General features: G+C 49.3%; 1 protein-coding gene across 1 annotated transcript in view; it reads right to left on the bottom strand.

Moving 5' to 3' along the window:
* Positions 1-19,335, bottom strand: part of MRC2 (mannose receptor C type 2) — a 63,617-nt gene extending 44,282 nt beyond the window's left edge. Inside the window, exons 1-9 of the mRNA XM_060255283.1 lie at positions 18,464-19,335; positions 16,074-16,216; positions 13,240-13,274; positions 11,503-11,950; positions 9,656-9,829; positions 6,918-7,082; positions 5,708-5,821; positions 3,711-3,854; positions 1,111-1,302 (exon numbers count right to left, since the gene is read on the bottom strand). Of these exons, the coding sequence (XP_060111266.1) occupies positions 1,111-1,302; positions 3,711-3,854; positions 5,708-5,821; positions 6,918-7,082; positions 9,656-9,829; positions 11,503-11,950; positions 13,240-13,274; positions 16,074-16,216; positions 18,464-19,335 (2,287 nt within the window). The remainder of the gene's footprint in view (positions 1-1,110; positions 1,303-3,710; positions 3,855-5,707; positions 5,822-6,917; positions 7,083-9,655; positions 9,830-11,502; positions 11,951-13,239; positions 13,275-16,073; positions 16,217-18,463) is intronic.
* Positions 19,336-19,973: the final 638 nt, after the last annotated feature.

Genomic DNA, 19,973 nt, shown 5'->3' with positions numbered 1-19,973 from the left:
CGAAACAATAGTTTAACTGGGGAATTCACAAAATCCCCCCAAAATGTATGCAAGGCTAGTTTTTCCCCACGGGGACAGCCTCGATGACACACACCTCACCGTGTGCACCTGTGTGTTCCCCCAGCAGCCTCCTTCCTTCCCTCCCCCACACTAGTCGCTTGTGGGCCGAGCAAAAACCCTGGACAGGCCAGTTCCGTCCCCTAGGCCATATGTCCCTCCTGCTGGACTAAACTAGGTTATCAGACTTTGGTCATAATTATGAGATGAGAAGAGTTACTGGAAAAGACAATAATGCCAGAAAACATGGAAAGCAGCAGGAACAGCCAGCAGGAGATGGATGGACTCAGCCAAGAAAGCCACAAAGGCCCTCACTTGGCAAGACCTGAACAAGACAGTTAACAAGAGGACATTGGGGAGGCCCTCCACACACAGGGTTGCTAGAAGTCCGAAGCGACTTGACAGCAGTTAACACACCCACACACACCTGGAAAGACCAAGTCAATACTCTCACCATTGCAGCCGACAGAAATATAAAATGTGTTATTCAGCATGGTAATCCAGTTTCCAGCTAAACATTAGGAAGAACTTCCTGACAGAGCAGTTCCTCAGTAGAACAGGCTTCCTCGCGAGGTGGTGGGCTCTCCTTCCTTAGAGAGGGGTCTGGCAGCAATTTTTCTCTTGGCCTATTTGGCAAAGGATCCTGAAGAGTTTCTTTTTCTTTCTTTTTGCCATAGTCTGGGCTTGGGCAGGTACAGGCAGTGGGCAGGGGTCAGGGGTAACTGAGGTGTGTAGGGGGGAGGTATTTTGTGGATTTCCTGCATTGTGACAGGGATTGGACTAGAAGGGGCATGTAAGAAGGGGGCATAAATCTCTTCCAACTCTACAATTCTATGACCCTATCCTTGGATCTTCCCTTGGTTGATCTTCCGTTTCACATCTCTCATGGAACTGCGCTGGTATGTAAACACAAAGCACAGCACACGGAGAAGAGAACACAGAGTTGGTGGATCTCCCTCCTGCCTAGAAACTCTTAAGAAATGGAAGAAGCAATGAACTCCTAGAAGTGCCTATCGTATGCTGCATGCAGTATCTGACGAAAACGTGGCTCACCTTGCTTGACTTGCTTGGTAACAAACTCCAGTTCAGGGAGAGTGTGGATGCTCACCAGGTCCCCTTCATTCCATAAACAGATCTTCTTGGCATCCAGCCAAGTCTTCTTCTCACTGATCAGTCGGTAGCAGTTAGACTGGAAAGGCTGCCAGCTAGGATCACAGTCCACCTTCGTCTCCAACCAAGAATCAACTATGACGAGTTAACAGAATTCAGAAAAGTCATGGGACCTTGTAGGCTGTAACTGCAGATTCATATTCAGACTTCTGAAGCCCAGAAAGGAGAGACCTTTTTCCATGGCAGCAGTTGCTCCACCCTCAGGCTTCTGCTTTCTCCAGCTCAAACAATCAATTCCCCACCAGTTGCTGTGTGTGCACATTTTGACTCATGTCTCCCTCCAATTCCCCCCCCCCCCGCCAACACACATATGTCTTCCTGATCTCTAAAAAACAAGATCAGGAAGACACCGGAGGAACTGGAGGGAGATGTGAGTCAAAATGCACCCATGCAGCAACTGATGGGGAATTGATCATTTAAGCCAAAGGAAGCAGAAGCCTCAGGGCAGAGCGACTGCTGTTGCGGAAAAGGTCTGAAAGTCGTCATCCCACCACTAGCAGAGTGAACTGAAATCCACCCCCCAAAGATCATTTGAATGTAAGAGGAACTAAAATAATTTAAACTAAAAACCTGCATTCAGAGCTCAAGCTAGTTACTTCAAGTCAAAACACAAAACTCCCCCTCCTTCCCCCCCCCCCCCTCTGGTTTCCCCTCCTGAACATAATAACATAAGAGAAGCCATGTTGGATCAGGCCAACGGCCCATCCAGTCCAACACTCTGTGTCACACAGTGGCAAAAAATTTTATATATACACACACACTGTGGCTAATAGCCACTGATGGACCTGTGCTCCATATTTTTATCTAAACCCCTCTTGAAGGTGGCTATGCTTGTGGCCGCCACCACCTCCTGTGGCAGTGAATTCCACATGTTAATCACCCTTTGGGTGAAGAAGTACTTCCTTTTATCCGTTTTAACCTGTCTGCTCAGCAATTTCAGCTACCATCAGTTCAATTTGCACTTGATTATCCCAGCTGGTGTGGCCTAATATGCTTATGAGCGTGACCTAATATGCTAATAATAGGGGATGTGGTCTAATATGCTAATGAATTCCAGCTGGGCTTTTTCTGCAAAAAAAAGCCCTGGACCTAGACATTTGCCTACGGCAGCAGGTGCCAAATTAAGCTCTTCCCACATGACTTCAAATAGAAAAACAATTATTTACATTAATTTTGCCGGCCTGAATCATTCTCCCTCAGTGAAGCACTGTTTTTTAAGTTGATAATTTTGCATGGCCCACAAATGATGTTATAAATATCCAAATGGCCCTTTGCAGGAAAAAGGTTCCCCACCCCTGCTTTAGATGCAGGTCAGCCACAAAAGATCTTCCACAGGGCAGGTTCCCAGCACCAATCCCACAACAGCAGCCCTCCCCCCCCCCCCCACCCTAGGCCACTGGGGTGTTGAATTAAATCAGCAACTGAATATTGTCATCACCTTATAACCACATGTGCAAATTCTCAGCTTTTTAAAAAAATGTTCAGGCTCTTGCCCTTTTTTATTATGGAGATATTAGAGACTAAAGATTTACCTTTTTTATATAAAAGGGGGAAATCAAAGAACCTATTACACAGAGTGTTATAACATTAAATTGATATAACACACACACACACACCCAAATAAGCCCCCGTTGTTGGCAGAGTCACAGGGAGAGGGTCAAGGGAAACAGCTTCTAGCTGGGTGGAAAAATCTAGACTCTGCCACTCATACAGAAGCCATTAGGCTTCATTGTGATCTTTCCCAAAACTTCACAGCAAAGCGGGTCTGAGAAACATCAGAGGAAATCCAGGTAAACCTTGGGAGGCACACCAGAATGCTGCTGAGAAGCAAGGACACTCCCTGCTTCCGAGGAGTATTGAACCTGGGGCAAATAACCTCCACGGAAATGGCCCAAGTCTAGTTCCAACGCACAGCACAGCCTGATTATAACACTGATACTGTTTTCGCACACAGCTCACCTCGCAGTCACAATCCTGTTCCCTCCGCAGCGTCCGGTCGGATTTCCCACCATCTGCGCCGGAGTTACAGGAAGTGCTGCAGCTTTTGCGTAGCAAATGTAAACCGCTAAAACCCAGTTTGCTACGCAGAAGCTGCGGCACTTCCTGTAACTCCGGCGCAGATGGTGGGAAATCCGACCGGATGCTGCGGAGGGAACAGGATTGTGACTGCAAGGTAAGCTGGGTGCGAAAACGGTATGAAAACCATTCTCCGAACGCACTTTCCGTTCAGTCTCCTCTACTGCTTCGGCCCAAGATTCTAAATGGGTGTCCGGGAGGCTAAAGAAGCCCCAGGCCCCGTCTGAGGCTCCTCACGGGAACTGCACCCTTTGCAACATCCTTTTTTGGACATAAATATTCAATGCTCCCACACCAGCTCGGCCAATGACCACACGGGGCTGCAGAAAGGCTGGCACATGAAAGTAATTTTCAGCCTCCAGTTGACATGCAACTATTCTTGTGCTGCCTTTCTGCAAACTGCGTACCTGTCAGATATGTGTTAGAGGCGGCATTGGCTTTTTTCTTGCAGATGTAAGGCAAAGCAACGCTGCAGTCCCGGTTCTGCCACCCCCCCGACGATTCAGTCCGGATCACTCCGCAGTTCTCTTCATGGGAGTTGTCTGGCTGACCTGCAAAGAGAGGCAGGGTTGGCACCAGGGGGAAGCTCACTCACCTCTGCTATTTAAATGGAAAACCACAGATTAAGACTGGGATGGTGCTGAGCCAGAGGCAAGCCATGCTTAAGGATTACCTAGGCCCACTTCAGTGCGGTTTCTGATGTGGTTTGGGAACTGAAACTGCCCTGGTGACTTTCAGGTGACGAAAACTCTGGTGATTCTTCTGGACTTCTCAGCAGCCTTCAGCTCTATCCACCATGGTGTCCTCCTACACTGCCTGCCTGAGATGGGAATCTGAGCTCTGCGCCTTCTGTGCCTAGGAAGTGGCGAGCATTTATGGGATTCTATATCCTGTCTCCACTGCTATTGCAAACCTCCATACTTGGGAGGTCATTAGGAGACAAGGAGTTCAGTGTCACCAGACTGCTGATGGCTCACAGCACTACTTCTCCTTTTCTTCCAGCTCCATTGAATTTGATGTTTTGAACAGGTTCTGTAGCTTGGATGGGAGCCAATAATCTGAAGCTCAAGCCAGAGGCTTTGGCACTGCTGGCTGGCGATGTACCAGTTAAGGATCGCTGGGGTTACGCTCAACTCGAGGCTCAGGGACAAGGGTGCATCCACACACACTAAATAATGCGCTTTACAACTGGATTTTTTCCTGTGTAAGAATGGCCAAATCTACTTGCCGTGTGAAAGCACCCTAAGAATCAGCCTCGTAAATGGAATCCAAGTGCCAGCCATGACCGTTCCTTTGGTGCACTTTAGGTGGCACGTTAGCTGCAGCTCTCATGACCCATTTACCAATACTCCACCTCCAAAATGGATCATGGTGATGTGTTTTAAGCACAGCTACTCACGTACACTCTTTGAAATCTAAGAACATAAGAGAAGCCATGTTGGATCAGGCCAGTGGCCCATCCAGTCCAACACTCTGTGTCACATAAGAACATAAGAGAAGCCCTGTTGGATCAGGCCAGTGGCCCCTCCAGTCCAACACTCTGTGTCACATAAGAACATAAGAAAAGCCATGTTGGATCAGGCCAGTGGCCCATCCAGTCCAACACTATCACACAGTAGCCAAAACAATAACAACCAGGTGCTATCAGGAGGTCCATCAGTGGGGCCAGGACACTAGAAGTCCTCCCACTGCTGCCCCCCCCAAGCACCAAGAATACAGAGCATCACTGACCCAGGTAGAGAGCTCCAACAATAAGCTGTGGCTAACAGTGATGGACCTCTGCTCCATATGTTTATCCAATCCCCTCTTGAAGCTGGCTATGCTTGCAGCCGCCACCACCTCCTGTGGCAGTGAATTCCACATGTTAATCACCCTTTGGGGTGAAGAAGGACTTCCTTTTATCTGGTCTAACTTGACTGCTCAGCAATTTCATTGAGTGCCCACATGTTCATGTATTGTGAGAAAGGAAGAAAAGTACTTCTTTCTCAGCTGGTACAGAACACAGTACAATGCTGACTACAGATACTGACTGAACACATCTTACCAGCAGAATTGTTTTCTGTGGCCCCAGAAGGTGGGACCAGAACTAATGGGTTGAAATTAAATCAGAAGAGTTTCCGGCTCAACATTAGGAAGAACTTCCTGGTCGTTTGAGTGGAACAGGCTTCCCTGGGAGGTGGTGGGCTCTCCTTCCTTGGAGGTTTTTAAACAGAGGCTAGATGGCCATCTGACAGCAATACAAATCCCATGAACTTAGGCAGAACTTAGCATGGAGGTATGAACTTGGGGCAGCGGGGGGGGAGGCACTTGTCTTGCACTGTGCAGGCGGTTGGACTAGACAACGACATTGTGCAGGCGGTGGGACCCTGGAGGTCCCTTCCAACTCTGTGATTCTATGACTTACCACTCTCCCAGTTGAGGAACTTCAAGGGTGAGTTGTCTGACCACTGCCAGCCCCCATTGAGGTCCAAATCATTCAGCCCAATCCAGAGGGTGGAACTATAACCCGTCAGGAGTCCTGGCAGAGAGGGAAGAATGGCAGAAAGTCACAGGATCTGACCCAACACCTTACTGCCGCTATATTGCCCCAAAAGCAGTACCCTGGCTGTCCACTCACCTCGCCCAAGTCTCCTCCAGGACTCTCCTCTGCCCTCACTCCACGGTGCCTGACTTTCACACGTGGCCACCCCAGACCTGCAAAAACCACCCCCTCCCTCCCTCCCTTTTGACCTTTAGACCTTTATTGGCATTAATGTAAGAATACAGTATAGTTTAAAACCAACAGTAACACTATAGAATATAATAAAACCTTAAAAACCAGCAAAAGTTAAATGACATAAAATAGCTGTGGGCTATGCATGAGTAAAAGCCTCTCTGATTTGGATCGCAACCTGTAAAAAGCAAGCAACATGAGTAGTGACAAAGTTGTGTTTCCCGTGGAGTACAAAGCGGACCTTGGCATTGTCAGAAAGGCCTTGATGGTCGGAGAGCAGAGCATCTAGGTATCTTGCTCGCGGACTGCTATAGAAAGAGCAGTCCAGAAGAACATGAGGGACCGTTTTGATGACTCCTTGGCTACAAGGGCATCGTCTAAGATTGTGGGGGATTCTGTGGTATCTTCCGAATAGGATGGCCGATGGTAATGCATTGAATCTAGCCAGCATGAGCGCTCTTCTTTGGTGAGGATCAGTTAAAAAGAGAAAACAGGGAGCCAGAAGCCCAGGAGTCTGGGATAAACCCAGGTGACTTGGGGAGCAAGATTTCCGAGCTGCCTCAGTCAGACGTTGCAACTGGATATCTAGTAGTCTATGTTTGATGGATTGAAAAACCCTCCCTTTTGCAGTAGTTATGAAAATCCTAAACCCCTGCAACGATGCTAAGAAGAAAAGCGACAACCTCCTTGTAGATTTCTCAAGTGATTTCAGGACTGAAACCTGAACTCCTTTTTGACACCTTTGCTCAGACAAGTGCTCTTTTGGGCCCCTCTACCCAGCCTAATTACCATATCCTGCTCAAAAGAATGAAGAAAGCCAAGGTATGCAGGCAAAAGAGCCCCTAAGGTTCAACATCTGTCACACTCCAGTCCCCTCGTGGCGGCTCAGTCCAAGGCTCACCGTTGATGTACGTCTGTTCGTGGATCTCAGTGATGCTGAGCAGGCTGGCCCCTTGCTGTTCACAGCTCTTCCCAGCCTCCAGCCAAGACAGGGTGGACTGGAAGTTGAATTGGTAGCAGCTGCCGGTGAGGTGGTCCCTATCCCAGAACGTGTCACAGTCAGTGCCTACAACGGATGGACAGAAAAAGGGATTTGTTTGTAGAGTCAAGAACTGATTCACCAGCCCAGTTCCCCTTCCTGGAACAGACAAAGAATTCCTCCAACAATGCCATTTCTACAAGGACTGGCAGATTCCTCTGGATGCAGGGGGTGGGGTGTGTGTGGAAGGTGAGTGGAAGGTTGACGTCCCACACACACAAAGCTGCCGCCAAACTCCCAGTTTGCTTCTCAACTTTTAGCAACTGCCAAGGCTTTACGGGAGAAAGGAGATTACAAGAAAGGTATTTCCTCTGAGCAGATAGATCCAAGTAGGCAGCCATGTTGGTCTGAAGCAGTAGAACAAAGCAGGAGTCAAGTAACACCTTTAAGACCAACAAACTTTTATTCAGAATGTAAGCTTTTGTGCACACTTCTTCAGACGAGGAATGAGGTAAAGTAAGCAGAGCTACATATAGCTGCTGGGGTCTAGAATGCAAAGTGGTACGAAGTTAAAATCCAATAGCAGAATAGTAAAATTAACAAATTCAGAAAACCTTGGATCTGGGTTGCATTAGCGTGGGAAACCAATAAAACAGTCACATGTCAGGTGCTACCTGACTCCTGCTTTGTTCCTCTCAGCAGGGAGAACGGGGCTTGCCAGACAAGAAGCCACTCAGCATCAGAGCAGCGATAAGAAACCAGGGGTCAAGGGCTGCATTGGAGACCCAGAAAGTGATGGCTTCCAAGGCGCGAGAGAGGAACAGGTGGAGAGAAAGAGCCTCTGGGTGTGTGCAGACAGAGCTGCTCTTCAGTTGATCAGAAGGCGAGCCCCCCCCCCGCCCTCCCCCGTCCCCTTGAACTCCTCTCCACACACAGCACACCCCTCGAGTTGAGGCTTCGCTTGCTTACTTACTTGGGAGTAACGGAGTAGAAGGTGACCCCTGCTCCACTTTGCTCAGCCCTCACCCACTCACTCAGGCTGCTGCAAGACTCAGGTCATGATTCATTCCTTGAGAATTGGGGGGGGGGGGGGCTGAGCCCAGCTGCCTCCTCTCAGTCACGGCTGACTTGACCTCCTCTGGTGAAGCTGGCCTCGTTGTGCATGGGTGAGCTCTACTCGGGCAGTCCCATGGAGCGGCAAAATAGAGTGGAGGAGCAGCGATCTCCCGCAGCCAGGTGAGAGGGCTGGGTTGCACGGAGCGAAAAAAAACACACCGGGGGGGCCTGCCCCTCCTTCCTTCAGGCCAGTGATAGGGCTGCTTGGGCAGTAGAGGGCAAGACTGCTGCCACCCGGCCCCTCCACCGCCCCTGAAGTATGTTTGACAGTGCGTGCAGAGAACATGCTCTGCTGCGTCCTCTCTAGTCGGGGCCTGGGCCAAGTGCCCTGCTGCTCCCCACTAGATCTGGCCCTGCAACTGCTAAAGGTAAAGAGTCAGTCACAGCAGCATACTCGGAAAGAGCACAGTCAGCTGCTTTGAGGAATGACAGCCAGGTTGATTTGGGGGAAACCAGACTTTGTGCACTGTTGGTGGGAGGGAAACGGCACCGGCGAGAAGAGTGCCTCTGTGCCGGACCCGGAAGTTACAACTAGTGCAGAACGCAGCGGCCAGGCTGTTGCTTGGTCTCCCAAGATGGGAACATATACGGCCAGGGCTACGCGAGCTGCACTGGTTACCGATTGTATACCGGGTCCAGTACAAAGTGCTGGTTATTACCTTTAAAGCCCTATATGGCCGAGGACCGGCCTACCTGAAGGACCGTCTCTCCCCGTATGAGCCCCAGAGAGCACTGAGGTCAGTAGGAAAAAACAGACTGACTACCCCTGGGCCAAGAGAAATTAAACTACAGAGCACTCGCACACGGGCCTTTTCGGCTGCGGCCCCATATCTTTGGAACCAACTCCCAGAGGAGGTGCGGGCCCTGTGGAACCTTGATCAGTTCCGCAGGGCCTGCAAGACCACCCTCTTCAAATCAGCCTTTATGAACAGCTGAATTATAATTCTACAACGAAGGAAAATCCGCCATCAGTATTAACTAGAATAGCGTCAATGATAATGTTATGGTTTGTTTTAATTAATGCTCTAACTGGTTTTTAAGGTTAAATTAATGCTCAATTTTAATGTTTTAATATAATTGTTTTATTAATGTACCATTGGTCATTGTGTTGTTTATTACTGTTCTATTTATTAATGTACCTCTGGTCATTGTGTTGTTAGCCGCCCTGAGCCTGCTTCGGCGGGGGAGGGCGGGATATAAATAAAATTTTACTTTACTTTACTTACTTTACTTTACTTAGTGAGGGAGAATGGGACGCAGGGGCTCAAGGGGCTCATGTTCTGGGGCCTGGTGACTGAAGAGCAAAGAGTTCAGGGGAGTATCAAGCAGGCTTGGGAAACAAGCTGTGCGTGGTCTTTGGGAAGGAGAGGCTGCTCGGGACAGGACAGTTCAGCAGGCCACGTCCATGAAGGTCAAGAAGTCAAAAGAAAAATGGAGATAACCTCCCACAGGAACAGCAACACAAGATGAGATCCCACTGAATCCAATGCCTCTTTTCACTAAGGATAACCCAGCCACCACTGCCCCACACAGAAATAACTTACCCTTAATGGGGCAGAAGCCCCATCTCTCATCTTTGCCATAATCCTGTGTAGTGGCACACCAGAGGTGACCATCTTCACGACCCATACCGGTGCAATCATAGAACCAAAGGTTATCGTACTTGAACGGGATGGTACAGGGCTTCCCGTGTGAGTTGCCTTGGATGGTATAAATTTCTGTAAAGAAGAGAGAAGGTATGACTTATACTTGCCATCCTCTACTGTCATGTGACCAAAAGGCTGGGCAACCAACAGCCTGTAGTTCTGCCCATTTTAAATTAATCCTTCATGCTTTATAATGGATGGACTGCTTCATCCGTCAAATGGCACCGTTCCCCCCCCCCCCTTTGGCTTCACAGCATGTGATGGGGCTGTGTACATTCTGCACAAATGAAATAAACACCACAATAAATAAATAAATCCTGCACCAAGTCATGTATCGAAAGAAGGTGAGTTCTGCAATGTGACTATGGTTCAAATTCAGCAAATGTGCCATGATTTGCTTGCTTTCCACAGAACCCTCATTCCATGTTTGCTGCCATCTTCACGTGATCAATCTTCACGACCCATACTGGTGCAATCATAGAACCAAAGGTTATCGTACTTGAAAGGGATGGTACAGGGCTCTTACGATTCACCAGGCATGGCCCACGCACTTCAGTTCTCTTTCTGGAACAAAAGCTACAGCTCTAGAATACCAGGTTCCGTGCCAGAACTCTTTCTGGGCTTGCAGTGGGCAGCTGCAGGCCACAGAAGACTCAGCCATGAAATGCACCATCCAGCTGCCCAAAGCAAGAACTGAACCCAGTGGGGACCCAGATCGGCTGACATAGGGGAGGGACGGTGGCTCAGTGGTAGAGCATCTGCTTGGGAAGCAGAAGGTCCCAGGTTCAATCCCCGACATCTCCAAAAAGGGTCCAGGCAAATAGGTGTGAAAAACCTCAGCTTGAGACCCTGGAGAGCCGCTGCCAGTCTGAGAAGACAATACTGACTTTGATGGACCGAGGGTCTGATTCAGTAGATGGTAGCTTCATATGTTCATATATCCTCTCCATTCTGTCCTCACAACCACTCTGTGAAGCAGGTGAGGCTGAGTGACCCAAGGTCACCCAGAGAGCTTCCAGGGCACGAGTGGGAATTTGAACCTCGATTTTCCAGATCCTAATCCGACACTTTAACTACTACTCTACACTGGCCCCTCTCAGTGAGTAAAGTTTGGGGACTTACACAATCCTTGGCAAAATGTTGGACTGGATGGGCCATTGGCCTGATCCAACATGGCTTCTCTTATGTGACACAGAGTGTTGGACTGGATGGGCCTTTGGCCTGATCCAACATGGCTTCTCTTATGTTCTTATGTGACACAGAGTGTTGGACTGGATGGGCCATTGGTCTGATCCAACATGGCTTCTCTTATGTGACACAGAGTGTTGGACTGGATGGGCCTTTGGCCTGATCCAACATGGCTTCTCTTATGTTCTTCTGTGACACAGAGTGTTGGACTGGATGGGCCATTGGTCTGATCCAACATGGCTTCTCTTATGTGACACAGAGTGTTGGACTGGATGGGCCTGATCCAACATGGCTTCTCTCTTACGTTCTTACGTTCGGGGCATGCAGCAAGAGACAGCTGCCGCCCCCATGCCCTGGCTTGTGAGTCCCAAAGAGATGGCAGCTGCAAGACAAGCTAGACTAGATCTTGAAAAGTAGATCTCACATTCTGAAGGGCCAATGACCACTGTCTTTAAATGAAAGCTTAAGTTCCGTGAGTGCCTTGCACAGTAAGTCTGTGGGAAATGCTTGGCCATATCCAAGAACGGCAGGACTTCACCCAGCCCTGCAGACTTTACCCGAATATGGCTTGGAGCACAGATCGTCCTCCTGCCCATACACCTTCCACCGGCCTCTGCGTGCCTGGTCACCCCTCTCCACTGAAGTCAGTGACCAGTTTCCCAGCCTGGAGTCCAAAGACTGAGACAGCTGGTCCCCAAGGGTCCGGCAGTTCCATCGCAGGTTGACAGACTCTTGGTCACACTCGTAGGTGGCCAGGGCAAGGTTCGCTGTGCTGGCGTTGGCAGATTTCCAGGAGACACCCAAGCACTGCATGGTCCCAATGTTGAAGAGCCGGCTCCGAGAAACCCATTTCCACTGCTGAGCTGGAGCGCTGGTGTTACAGGTCTTGGAAATCTTCACTAGGGAATCTTTTGTCTCCAAGCAGCCAGGCAGCTCACTGTTGTAGATGAGAAACACCCCAGAGTCTGCAAAAAGCAAAAGCAAAGTCAGTGTCAACAGAGAAAGCTGTCATCACAGTCGATAAGGAAGTTAAACTTCCTTTAAAAAAATTTTTCCTAGCAATTCTTCACCCTCCCATTGAGTTCACCATTTCAGGGTGACCCGTGAGACAGTTTGGCCTCAAGACTGAGGCTCAGACTGGAGCAAAGCTGCTGCCATGGCTCTTGAGTTAGCGGACGGAAGGCTTCCCACCCAGTTCAAAAGGTATAGTTGCCAACAGCGGTCATTTTGTAGAAAAATAGGTGGTGGAGCTCATCTAGGGATTGTTATGCAGCTGCACCTACTATTCAATGGACAAGGAGGTGGAACTCTCAGAAAGTTCAGGACCTGTGAGCTCCCACTGAATCTGAAGCCTTGTTGCCAACCGCCTCCAGTTTTAGAAGTGAAGTTGCAAAGTAAAACTGTCAAGATCCCTTTTTCTTTTGTTTTTTGGGCACCTAGCTGGGGGGAGATGAAGAGGAATCATTCCCTCTCAGCAAGGCATTCTTGAGAAGTTCAGGGAAGTACCGTCAGCCTGACCAAGATTCCTTCATGTTCCTGGTAATGTGGCTTCAGAAACCACAGGAAGCTGCCCAGACAAGAAAGGATTTTTGCTTAGGATCAAAAAGATCAGTTTACTCGAAAAACAGGCAGCAGGACAGAAAATTACGGCCTACAGGAGAGTTTAGAAAATTAAAGCCTCTGCAGGATTCCGAGAAGGGCAGCAAAAGCTTTGCAGGGGACCTCTTGCAGCTCTTGCCTTATCACCCACAGCAGGCCCGCACTGAAGTACAAACAAACTTACAGGAAATTATATAGTAAAATGCAACAAATCAACGAGAAAGGGACCTATATTTCTCTGATACCCACTTTGTCCTTCAGCAATGAACTTCAGCTCGCACCTAAATATGCACCCAGCATTCATTAATCCCCCCCACAAAATAAGATTTGCCACTTAGCATGTCTTTCAAAGTCACACCAAACTCACTACAAACAGGCCGCCCCTTTCTCCAAGGCCTGCAAGAGGACTTTCTTTGCCAGCTGATCTGGCTTTCCTTGGCCTCCCTTCCCTGCAGATCTCCACACGCCCACAGCTTCCTTTCAGGGAACGGGACTCAAACTGACCCACTGGAAGATTTCATACGCAGTCCGTGACTGTCTGAAGTGTTGATTTTGGGAAATGCTGAGATTCCCCTCACCCACTCAGCCCAGTTCCAAGAGACAATGGAATGATCCAAGCAGGTATATTAACGTTGTGAGGGAGAAGTGATGCAAATAGCAATGCTTTTGTACTGTTCTCCGCAGTCCTGACTCACCCTGACCGTCTGGCTGTGACCAGCATTTGTATCCACTGCAAGAATGGAAGTGAGCAAGGCTTCAGGCATTTGAACTCAGGTCCAAATTGAAGACAAGCCTTTGGGGTTTCTCTTGCCTTCCTCTGTAGCCACCTCCTTCACAAGCCTCCCTTCACCCTCTTTTTCTAGTTTATATCCACTCAGCTAGGACTAGAACCCAGCGGACACTTAGGAATTAAAAATTAATTTTCGATTGAAAATACACCAGGTGTTTTAACCCACAAATTACTGACAATAATAATAATCAATCATCAAATTAAGTAAGATATTATAGAGAAGATGATGATCTCAGTCTCAGAGAAGCTCACATTCTCCTTTACCTTCCTCCCCCACAACAGACACCATGTGAGGTAGGTGGGGCTGAGAGGGCTCTCACAGCAGCTGCCCTTTCAGCACTCTGCGAGTGCTATGGCCGACCCAAGATCCAGCAGCTGAAAGCAGAAGAACCCGGTTCTCCCAGGTAAGAGTCCACACACTTAACCACTATGCCATCATATAAGTCAAAATTTACAGAAATATACATCTAAGTCCATTAGAAAATTCATCAATAAAGTCCCTTATGACCATTGATATTCTTTGAAATCGATTCCCCTAGCAACTCTTTGGCCTGTGTCATCAGAATCTGGAGACTTACTGGTTTTTCATTTCTCCAATAGATCTACTAATTTGAAATAGGTCCAAATATGGCCCAGCCTGACAAAGACTCATTTATGTCAGATCCGGCCCTTATAACAAATGAGTTCAGCACCCCTGGAAGGTTCCAGTGAGCAAGTGCCTTGACTGGATGTGAAGGGCCACCTGACACAAGATGGCAAGAGACTATAATTAAGCCATAGACAAGAGGGAAGCCATGCTAACTTTGTCCGTCTACAGAACAGCGGCTCTGACTATGCCAAGTCTCATTGCAAGGGACAGCTACATAGATAACGTTTGAATCTCTAGCTTGGACTGTGATATTTAAAAAGTGTGTCATTAATAGGAGGTATTGAAGTATTAAAAAGGTAAAGGTAGTCCCCTGTGCAAGCACCAGTCGTTTCCAACTCTGGGGTGACGTTGCATCACAACGTTTTCACGGCAGACTTTTTATGGGGTGGTTTGCCAGTGCCTTTCTCGACTGAAGCATTAGCCTTCTTATTTTCTTGCTGCAAGACTGTAAAGATTGTGCTGCCTAGTATTATTATCTTATTCTTATTTAATAACTGTCCATATATTTTACCAAGATCTGGTTTCTTCTGTGCGTGTAGCCTTGAGAAGACCCCACATTGAGTCTGAGCACCACCTGCTTTCCCAAGGGAGGGCGGCTTAGAGGGCTGTTCTTTGGAGGTTTATAAGCAAGGCTAGATGGCCATCTGACAGCAATGCTGATTCTGTGTACTGTGAACTTAGGCAGATCATGAGAAGGAAGACAGGAAGCGTTGCATCAGTGCTTAGTTCTCGTGGCCCCTTCTTACACACCCAGGGAAATGCTGTTCATCACTTTGGAGTCAGGCAGTAATCTTTCCCCAGGGATCCTGGAGATTTTTGCCATCTTCTGGATGTGTAGTAAGGGTCACTGGGGATATATGTGGAGGGAAGGCATTTTTGAAGTTCCTGCATATATGATTCTGGAGGTCCCTTCCATTATTCTATAACTCCTCCACCCTTCCTTATTTGTCCATCCCTTTTAAACAAGCTGTATCCCTCAATCCTAATATTCAGATGGTGCGTGTCATCCCACCAAGTTTCAGTAATGCCTAATAGTTCACAGTCCCCTTCCTGTATTAGGACTTCCAGCTCTTCCTGCTTGTTCCCCATACTCTGCACATCAGTGCAGAGATACTGGAATCCATGTTTTATGCTCCCTGAAGTTTTTGTTTCTGTACTTATCTGTGCATTAATGTCACCTATTGTAAGGCTTTGCCCAAGTTCAATCACGAGGTTCTTGAGATTGGTTCAAAAGAAAGCTTGTAATGATGAGGCTTGAAGCAAACATTAATGGCATGCATTTGCCAGACTGAAAGCTACCAGGGAATTATATATTACAAAATAAAAGCTCCCCTCTTTCCCACACCCACCAAAAATCCTTTAAAAAAGGACCATTCTCAGGCCTCAGTGTTACTTCCCGTCAAGGTCACATTCCAAGTACTCTTCCCTTTTCAGCTGGTCCCTATCAGCGTTGTCCAGGGAGACCAGATCAGAGCTGTCTCCCTGCGGTCTTCTTCCACCTGCAGGCCTAGAACATCCCACTACACATAAACTACTAAATGCCTAATCAATGGGTATAGTGCTCATGATTAAAATTATGGCATGTGGTTAGTAAATCATGAAAGCTAAGAGACAGTGAAGTAATAATAAGCCATTCATGAGCAAGGATAGTAACACCAGCAATACAAACAGCAGTGAGACACCAAAGCCATAACTGTCAGGGTCTTGTTCTTGACACCTAACCTATGTGCCTCTCCCTGCAAAATGTTAGCATTCTTACCTCTAGTTTTTGGCATTGTAAACTAGGCTATGAATTTTTGTCTCACTCCCCCATACAATTTAGTTTAAAGCCCTCCTTATTAGGTTTGCAAGGTTCCTACCAAACACAATTTTTCCTGCCTTCATGAAGTGCAAACCATCTCCCAACAAAAAAAGCTTCATCTCGAAAGTGTAATCCATGGTCCAGAAATCCAAACCTTTCCTGATGGCACCATCTACATAGCAAGTAATTTATTTACAGGATTCTTTTTTTCCCCTTCCCAAGCAATGGCCTTTGACAGGAAGAACTGATGAAAACACAACTTGCACTCCCAGGTCCTTCATCTTCTTACCCAGAATCACAAAGTTTCTTTTAATACCTTCTGCACTGTGCTCGGCAGCATCACTTGTTCCCACATGGATCAGCAAGAAAGGATAATAATCTGTGGGCTTTATGAGTCTTCCTGTCCTTTCTGCCACATCCTGGATGTGCACACTTGGTAGAAAGCATACCTCTTAATATGAGATGCCCAGTCAGCAGACTTTGGGCTGTACCCCTCTGAGTAGGAATTCCCCAATTACCAGCACACACTTTTTCCTATATTGGGGAGCAGATGTTCGAGTCCTGTCATCCATGACGACCTGAAAAATTTCCTTCAACCTTCTTGGAGGCTGGGGAACTCGCCTTTGTTCCTGTGGTCCAGAATCAATATCGGGGGAGGGGTGGATCCTGGAACCAATTTCTTAGCAACAGCAGCTCAGAATGTCTTCTGATTGTCCTGCTTCTGTGAGTTACCTTTTCCCATGCAGCCTCCTCCTGTGATGGATACTCCTCTATTAATCAAGGCATCTTTTCCTCCTCCTGCTGTTGCTCTTTTAAGAGGATTCCATGAAATCTTCACTTTCCCTTATAAACTGGAGTGTAGACAAGCATGCCTCAAGTCGCTGTATCTTTGCCTCAGTAGGGCTACCTACTTACACTTGCTGGAAGTGTAACTGCTATTACCCTCAGGTAAGAATACAAACATGTCACAGCCTTTGCACATCACTGCCTCTGCTCCTTCACCAGCCATGCTGCTGAAAGCCACTTCAAAATTAGTTCTGCTTATCTTGTACCTCCCTGACAACCTTGCTGCCAAACTGTCTCCCAAAACTATTTGTGAAGAGCTAGTCACCCTCCTACAGGGCCCCAGGCTAAGAGTCACAGGGCAAGTGGCCTTGAGCTCACGTTTCTGGCAAGGAGGAGCCATACACAACAGAAGCCTCACCCAGCAGTGGGAGCAGCCATCAAATTACACCCAGGCAACAGAGACAAACAGAAACCACACTTACAGAACCGCCTCTCCCACAAGCTACCCACACCCACTGTCCTCCCAAACAGTGACCTCAGCAGTTAATGAAAGGTAAAGGAAAAAACACACACCTCCAGCAGCTCTGTTTCCTGTTGCTTCTCAGAGCCCAACTGCGTTAGGTCTGCCTCAGGCAAGGAGGAGCCTTACATAACAGAAGCCTCAACCAGCGGAAGGCGGGGCCAGCAGGTTATCAAATTATAGCCAATCAAATTGCACCCATGCAACAGAGAAAAATGGGAACCACACTTACCGAAACCCCTCTCCTACAGAAAGCTTGGTTCAGGGTGTCTAAGTTCTCTTTGTTTTTGGCACCATCATCACTCTGGGATCGGTGGCCAGCTTTCAAATATGCAGCATTCTTTTCTGATGAGTTTGGCCTACCACAGACACCCTTGGCTTCCATTGCTAACAGCACAGAGGGGTGACTGGATACTTCCCTGCCTTTGTTTTGGGCCTGGAACTCTCACAACCATCCTGAAGCTGGCAGCCAAGTCTGAGTCGCCTAGCTTTGGGTTTTTTTTATGAGTTATCCCTGCCAATTCTGCCGATTCTTTCATTAGTAGGGATTCATGGTAACAGCAAGCCAAGTGATTTGTTTCATTACAATGTTTAGTTTGAATCAAGGCTGTGGGGGGAGATGGTAGCTCTTGCTTGGTCAACAATGGGTCTTGGCAGCCCTGCCTGTAAAGGCAAGTCTGGGGTGGCTGGTTCCTTCAACCGTACAGCCTCCCAAATTAATTTAAGGGACAAATTAGATAACCCCTTTGCACAAAAGTCACAAAAACTGCTCCCTTCCCGCTGGGGGGAAAGATCTTCAAAAGCTAGCCTACAAACCACCTGGAGTGCAACATATTCACACATCTGTGGCGTTTTTAATTTTTTTAAAAGGATTGTAAATATGAAAACATATGGAAGAACTCTTAACGTTTTGCAAGGAACCTGAAACCTGTCTCCCAAATTCTAAACTGCCACAGGGACCTTCAGTGTTCCATGAGAACTTTACTTACTTTGTCCCTCCAATTGCCCCCCCCCCCACACAAACACACACACAAGGGAGATGCACAGGCAGTTCACAGGCTAGCTGGAGGCAGGGTCTGGGGCGGCACTGGAGGGGGGGGGGGGAGACCTTTGCCACAAGGGTCGGGGTTCTAAATGTGCCAATGGTCGCTTCCTGGCACTGGCACTTTTGCACTCCTCATCTTCCCCCCAAAGCCAATTCCTGATCTGCAGGAATCTTCTCCGCCCCGCCCCGTCTCTTTGGCCTGAGCCACGGAATTCACAGACACTGGAGCTGGGGCAGGTCAAACGTTCCCCCCCCCCAAGAAACGCCAAGGCTGCACACTTCGCGCGCGGGCATCCAGCCAGCCAGCCTAAAGGGGGGCGAGACTGACCACTTCTGGCTCGGGGGAGTCCCCACGTCGGGGCTGGGGGGCCCCATCTCCAAGCGCAGCAGCTGCGGGCTGCAAGGCTGGCTGGCTCCGGGGCTTCTTCGCCCAGTGCCCGTTCGCCAGGCCAGGCCAGGCCCGACTGCAAGCCGCTCGCGAGCCACAAGAGCGCGGCGCGGGGGCTCCAGCAAGGGAGGCCGCGGCGCCCCTTCCCTACCTGGCGGCTGCAGGAGGAGGAGGGCGCCGAGCGGCAGCTGCAGGCTCAGCAGGAGGGTGCCCAGCAGGGCGCGCCGGGGCCGGGCGGGCATAGCCGTCGGGGCCGCCGCCGCCGGGCCGGTCTCAGCTCGGGAGGGCGATGGCTGCAGGGAGCCGCCGGCGAAGTTGCGCGGCGAGGCGAAGGAGGCACACGTCGGCAGGGGGCGGGCGGGGGCGCCAAAGCCAAAGGAGCCGGGCCCGCCTCGTCCCTCCGACGCCGCCTGCGCTGCAGCCCGCCAGCGAGGGGAGGGGAGGGAGGGGAGCAGGCGGCGCAGGGGACGCGCGGGGGCTCCGCAGGCTCCAACCGCGGCTCCAGCTTCGGCCCTCGACGGCGCGGCGGCGGCTGCAGGACCCTCCCGAGCGAGAGGAGCCTCTTCGGGGCCGCCCGCCCGCGCCTCCGTGCAGGCTGCAGAGGCCGCCTCGCCTCCCTGCATTGAGGCTGCAGCCCCGCTTGGACGGCGCCCGGCCCGGGCCAGCCAGGCGCGCCTTCTCCATCCATCGCCGCCCGCTGAACCCAGCCCGAATTCTTGAAGCGGGTCCCAGCTGGAGAGGGAGGGCCGCTGGAGCCCCTTCCAACCCCCACCCAGGGCCCCAGCCTTGTGCCCCAAGCGCCCTCTGCGCATCCCTCTGGCTTCTGCTGCTGGGGCCCAGAAGGAACCTCTTGCGCAGATCAGTGACCAAGAACGGCAAGGTTCGGTCCAACAAAGAAACCTGCCCTGACCAGCCCTTTCTGAACCCTGTCTTTTGGAACATCTTGTGGCAAAGGCAAGGGGCCATCATGCATCGCTTGAAGAAAGACTTCCTCCCTTTCTAAACTATGTGCAGAAGGCGAAGCTGGCCCAGCACACCAGACTGTCCAGCAATATTCCCATCAGGGCTGAGGAGGGTGGGAGGAAGAGAGCAGCAGCCACGTGTATGGCCGATATCATGCTATACATTTATGACCAGCGGAACAGGACTTAAGTTCTCTACAGTGGGTTGTGGGTCCTGTACTTTAGCTCTGAGAAAGGCAATCAGAACAAATGCAGATGTTTGCAGAAAGCATTTGGGCATTCCGTTTTATTTCAAAATCCAAAAATGCGTGTGTGCCTGTGAGGTATCTATAGGAGAAGGAACTCCAGAATTCAACAGGAGTCATCTTTGCACTCGGTTGTTTCCCTTTAAAAAAATCTTTATTACTCCACAGCACTGTAAATCTTGCCCTGTCTACCTGAAAGGAGGGGGTAAAAGAAGGAAATGTTCTATTTGTTTAGAATATTTA

Source organism: Heteronotia binoei, chromosome 15, assembly GCF_032191835.1.
Source record: "Heteronotia binoei isolate CCM8104 ecotype False Entrance Well chromosome 15, APGP_CSIRO_Hbin_v1, whole genome shotgun sequence".
Taxonomy (NCBI): Eukaryota; Metazoa; Chordata; class Lepidosauria; order Squamata; family Gekkonidae; genus Heteronotia; species Heteronotia binoei.
The sequence above is the reverse complement of the archived record's forward strand: the minus strand, read 5'-3'. Positions and strand labels throughout refer to the sequence as shown.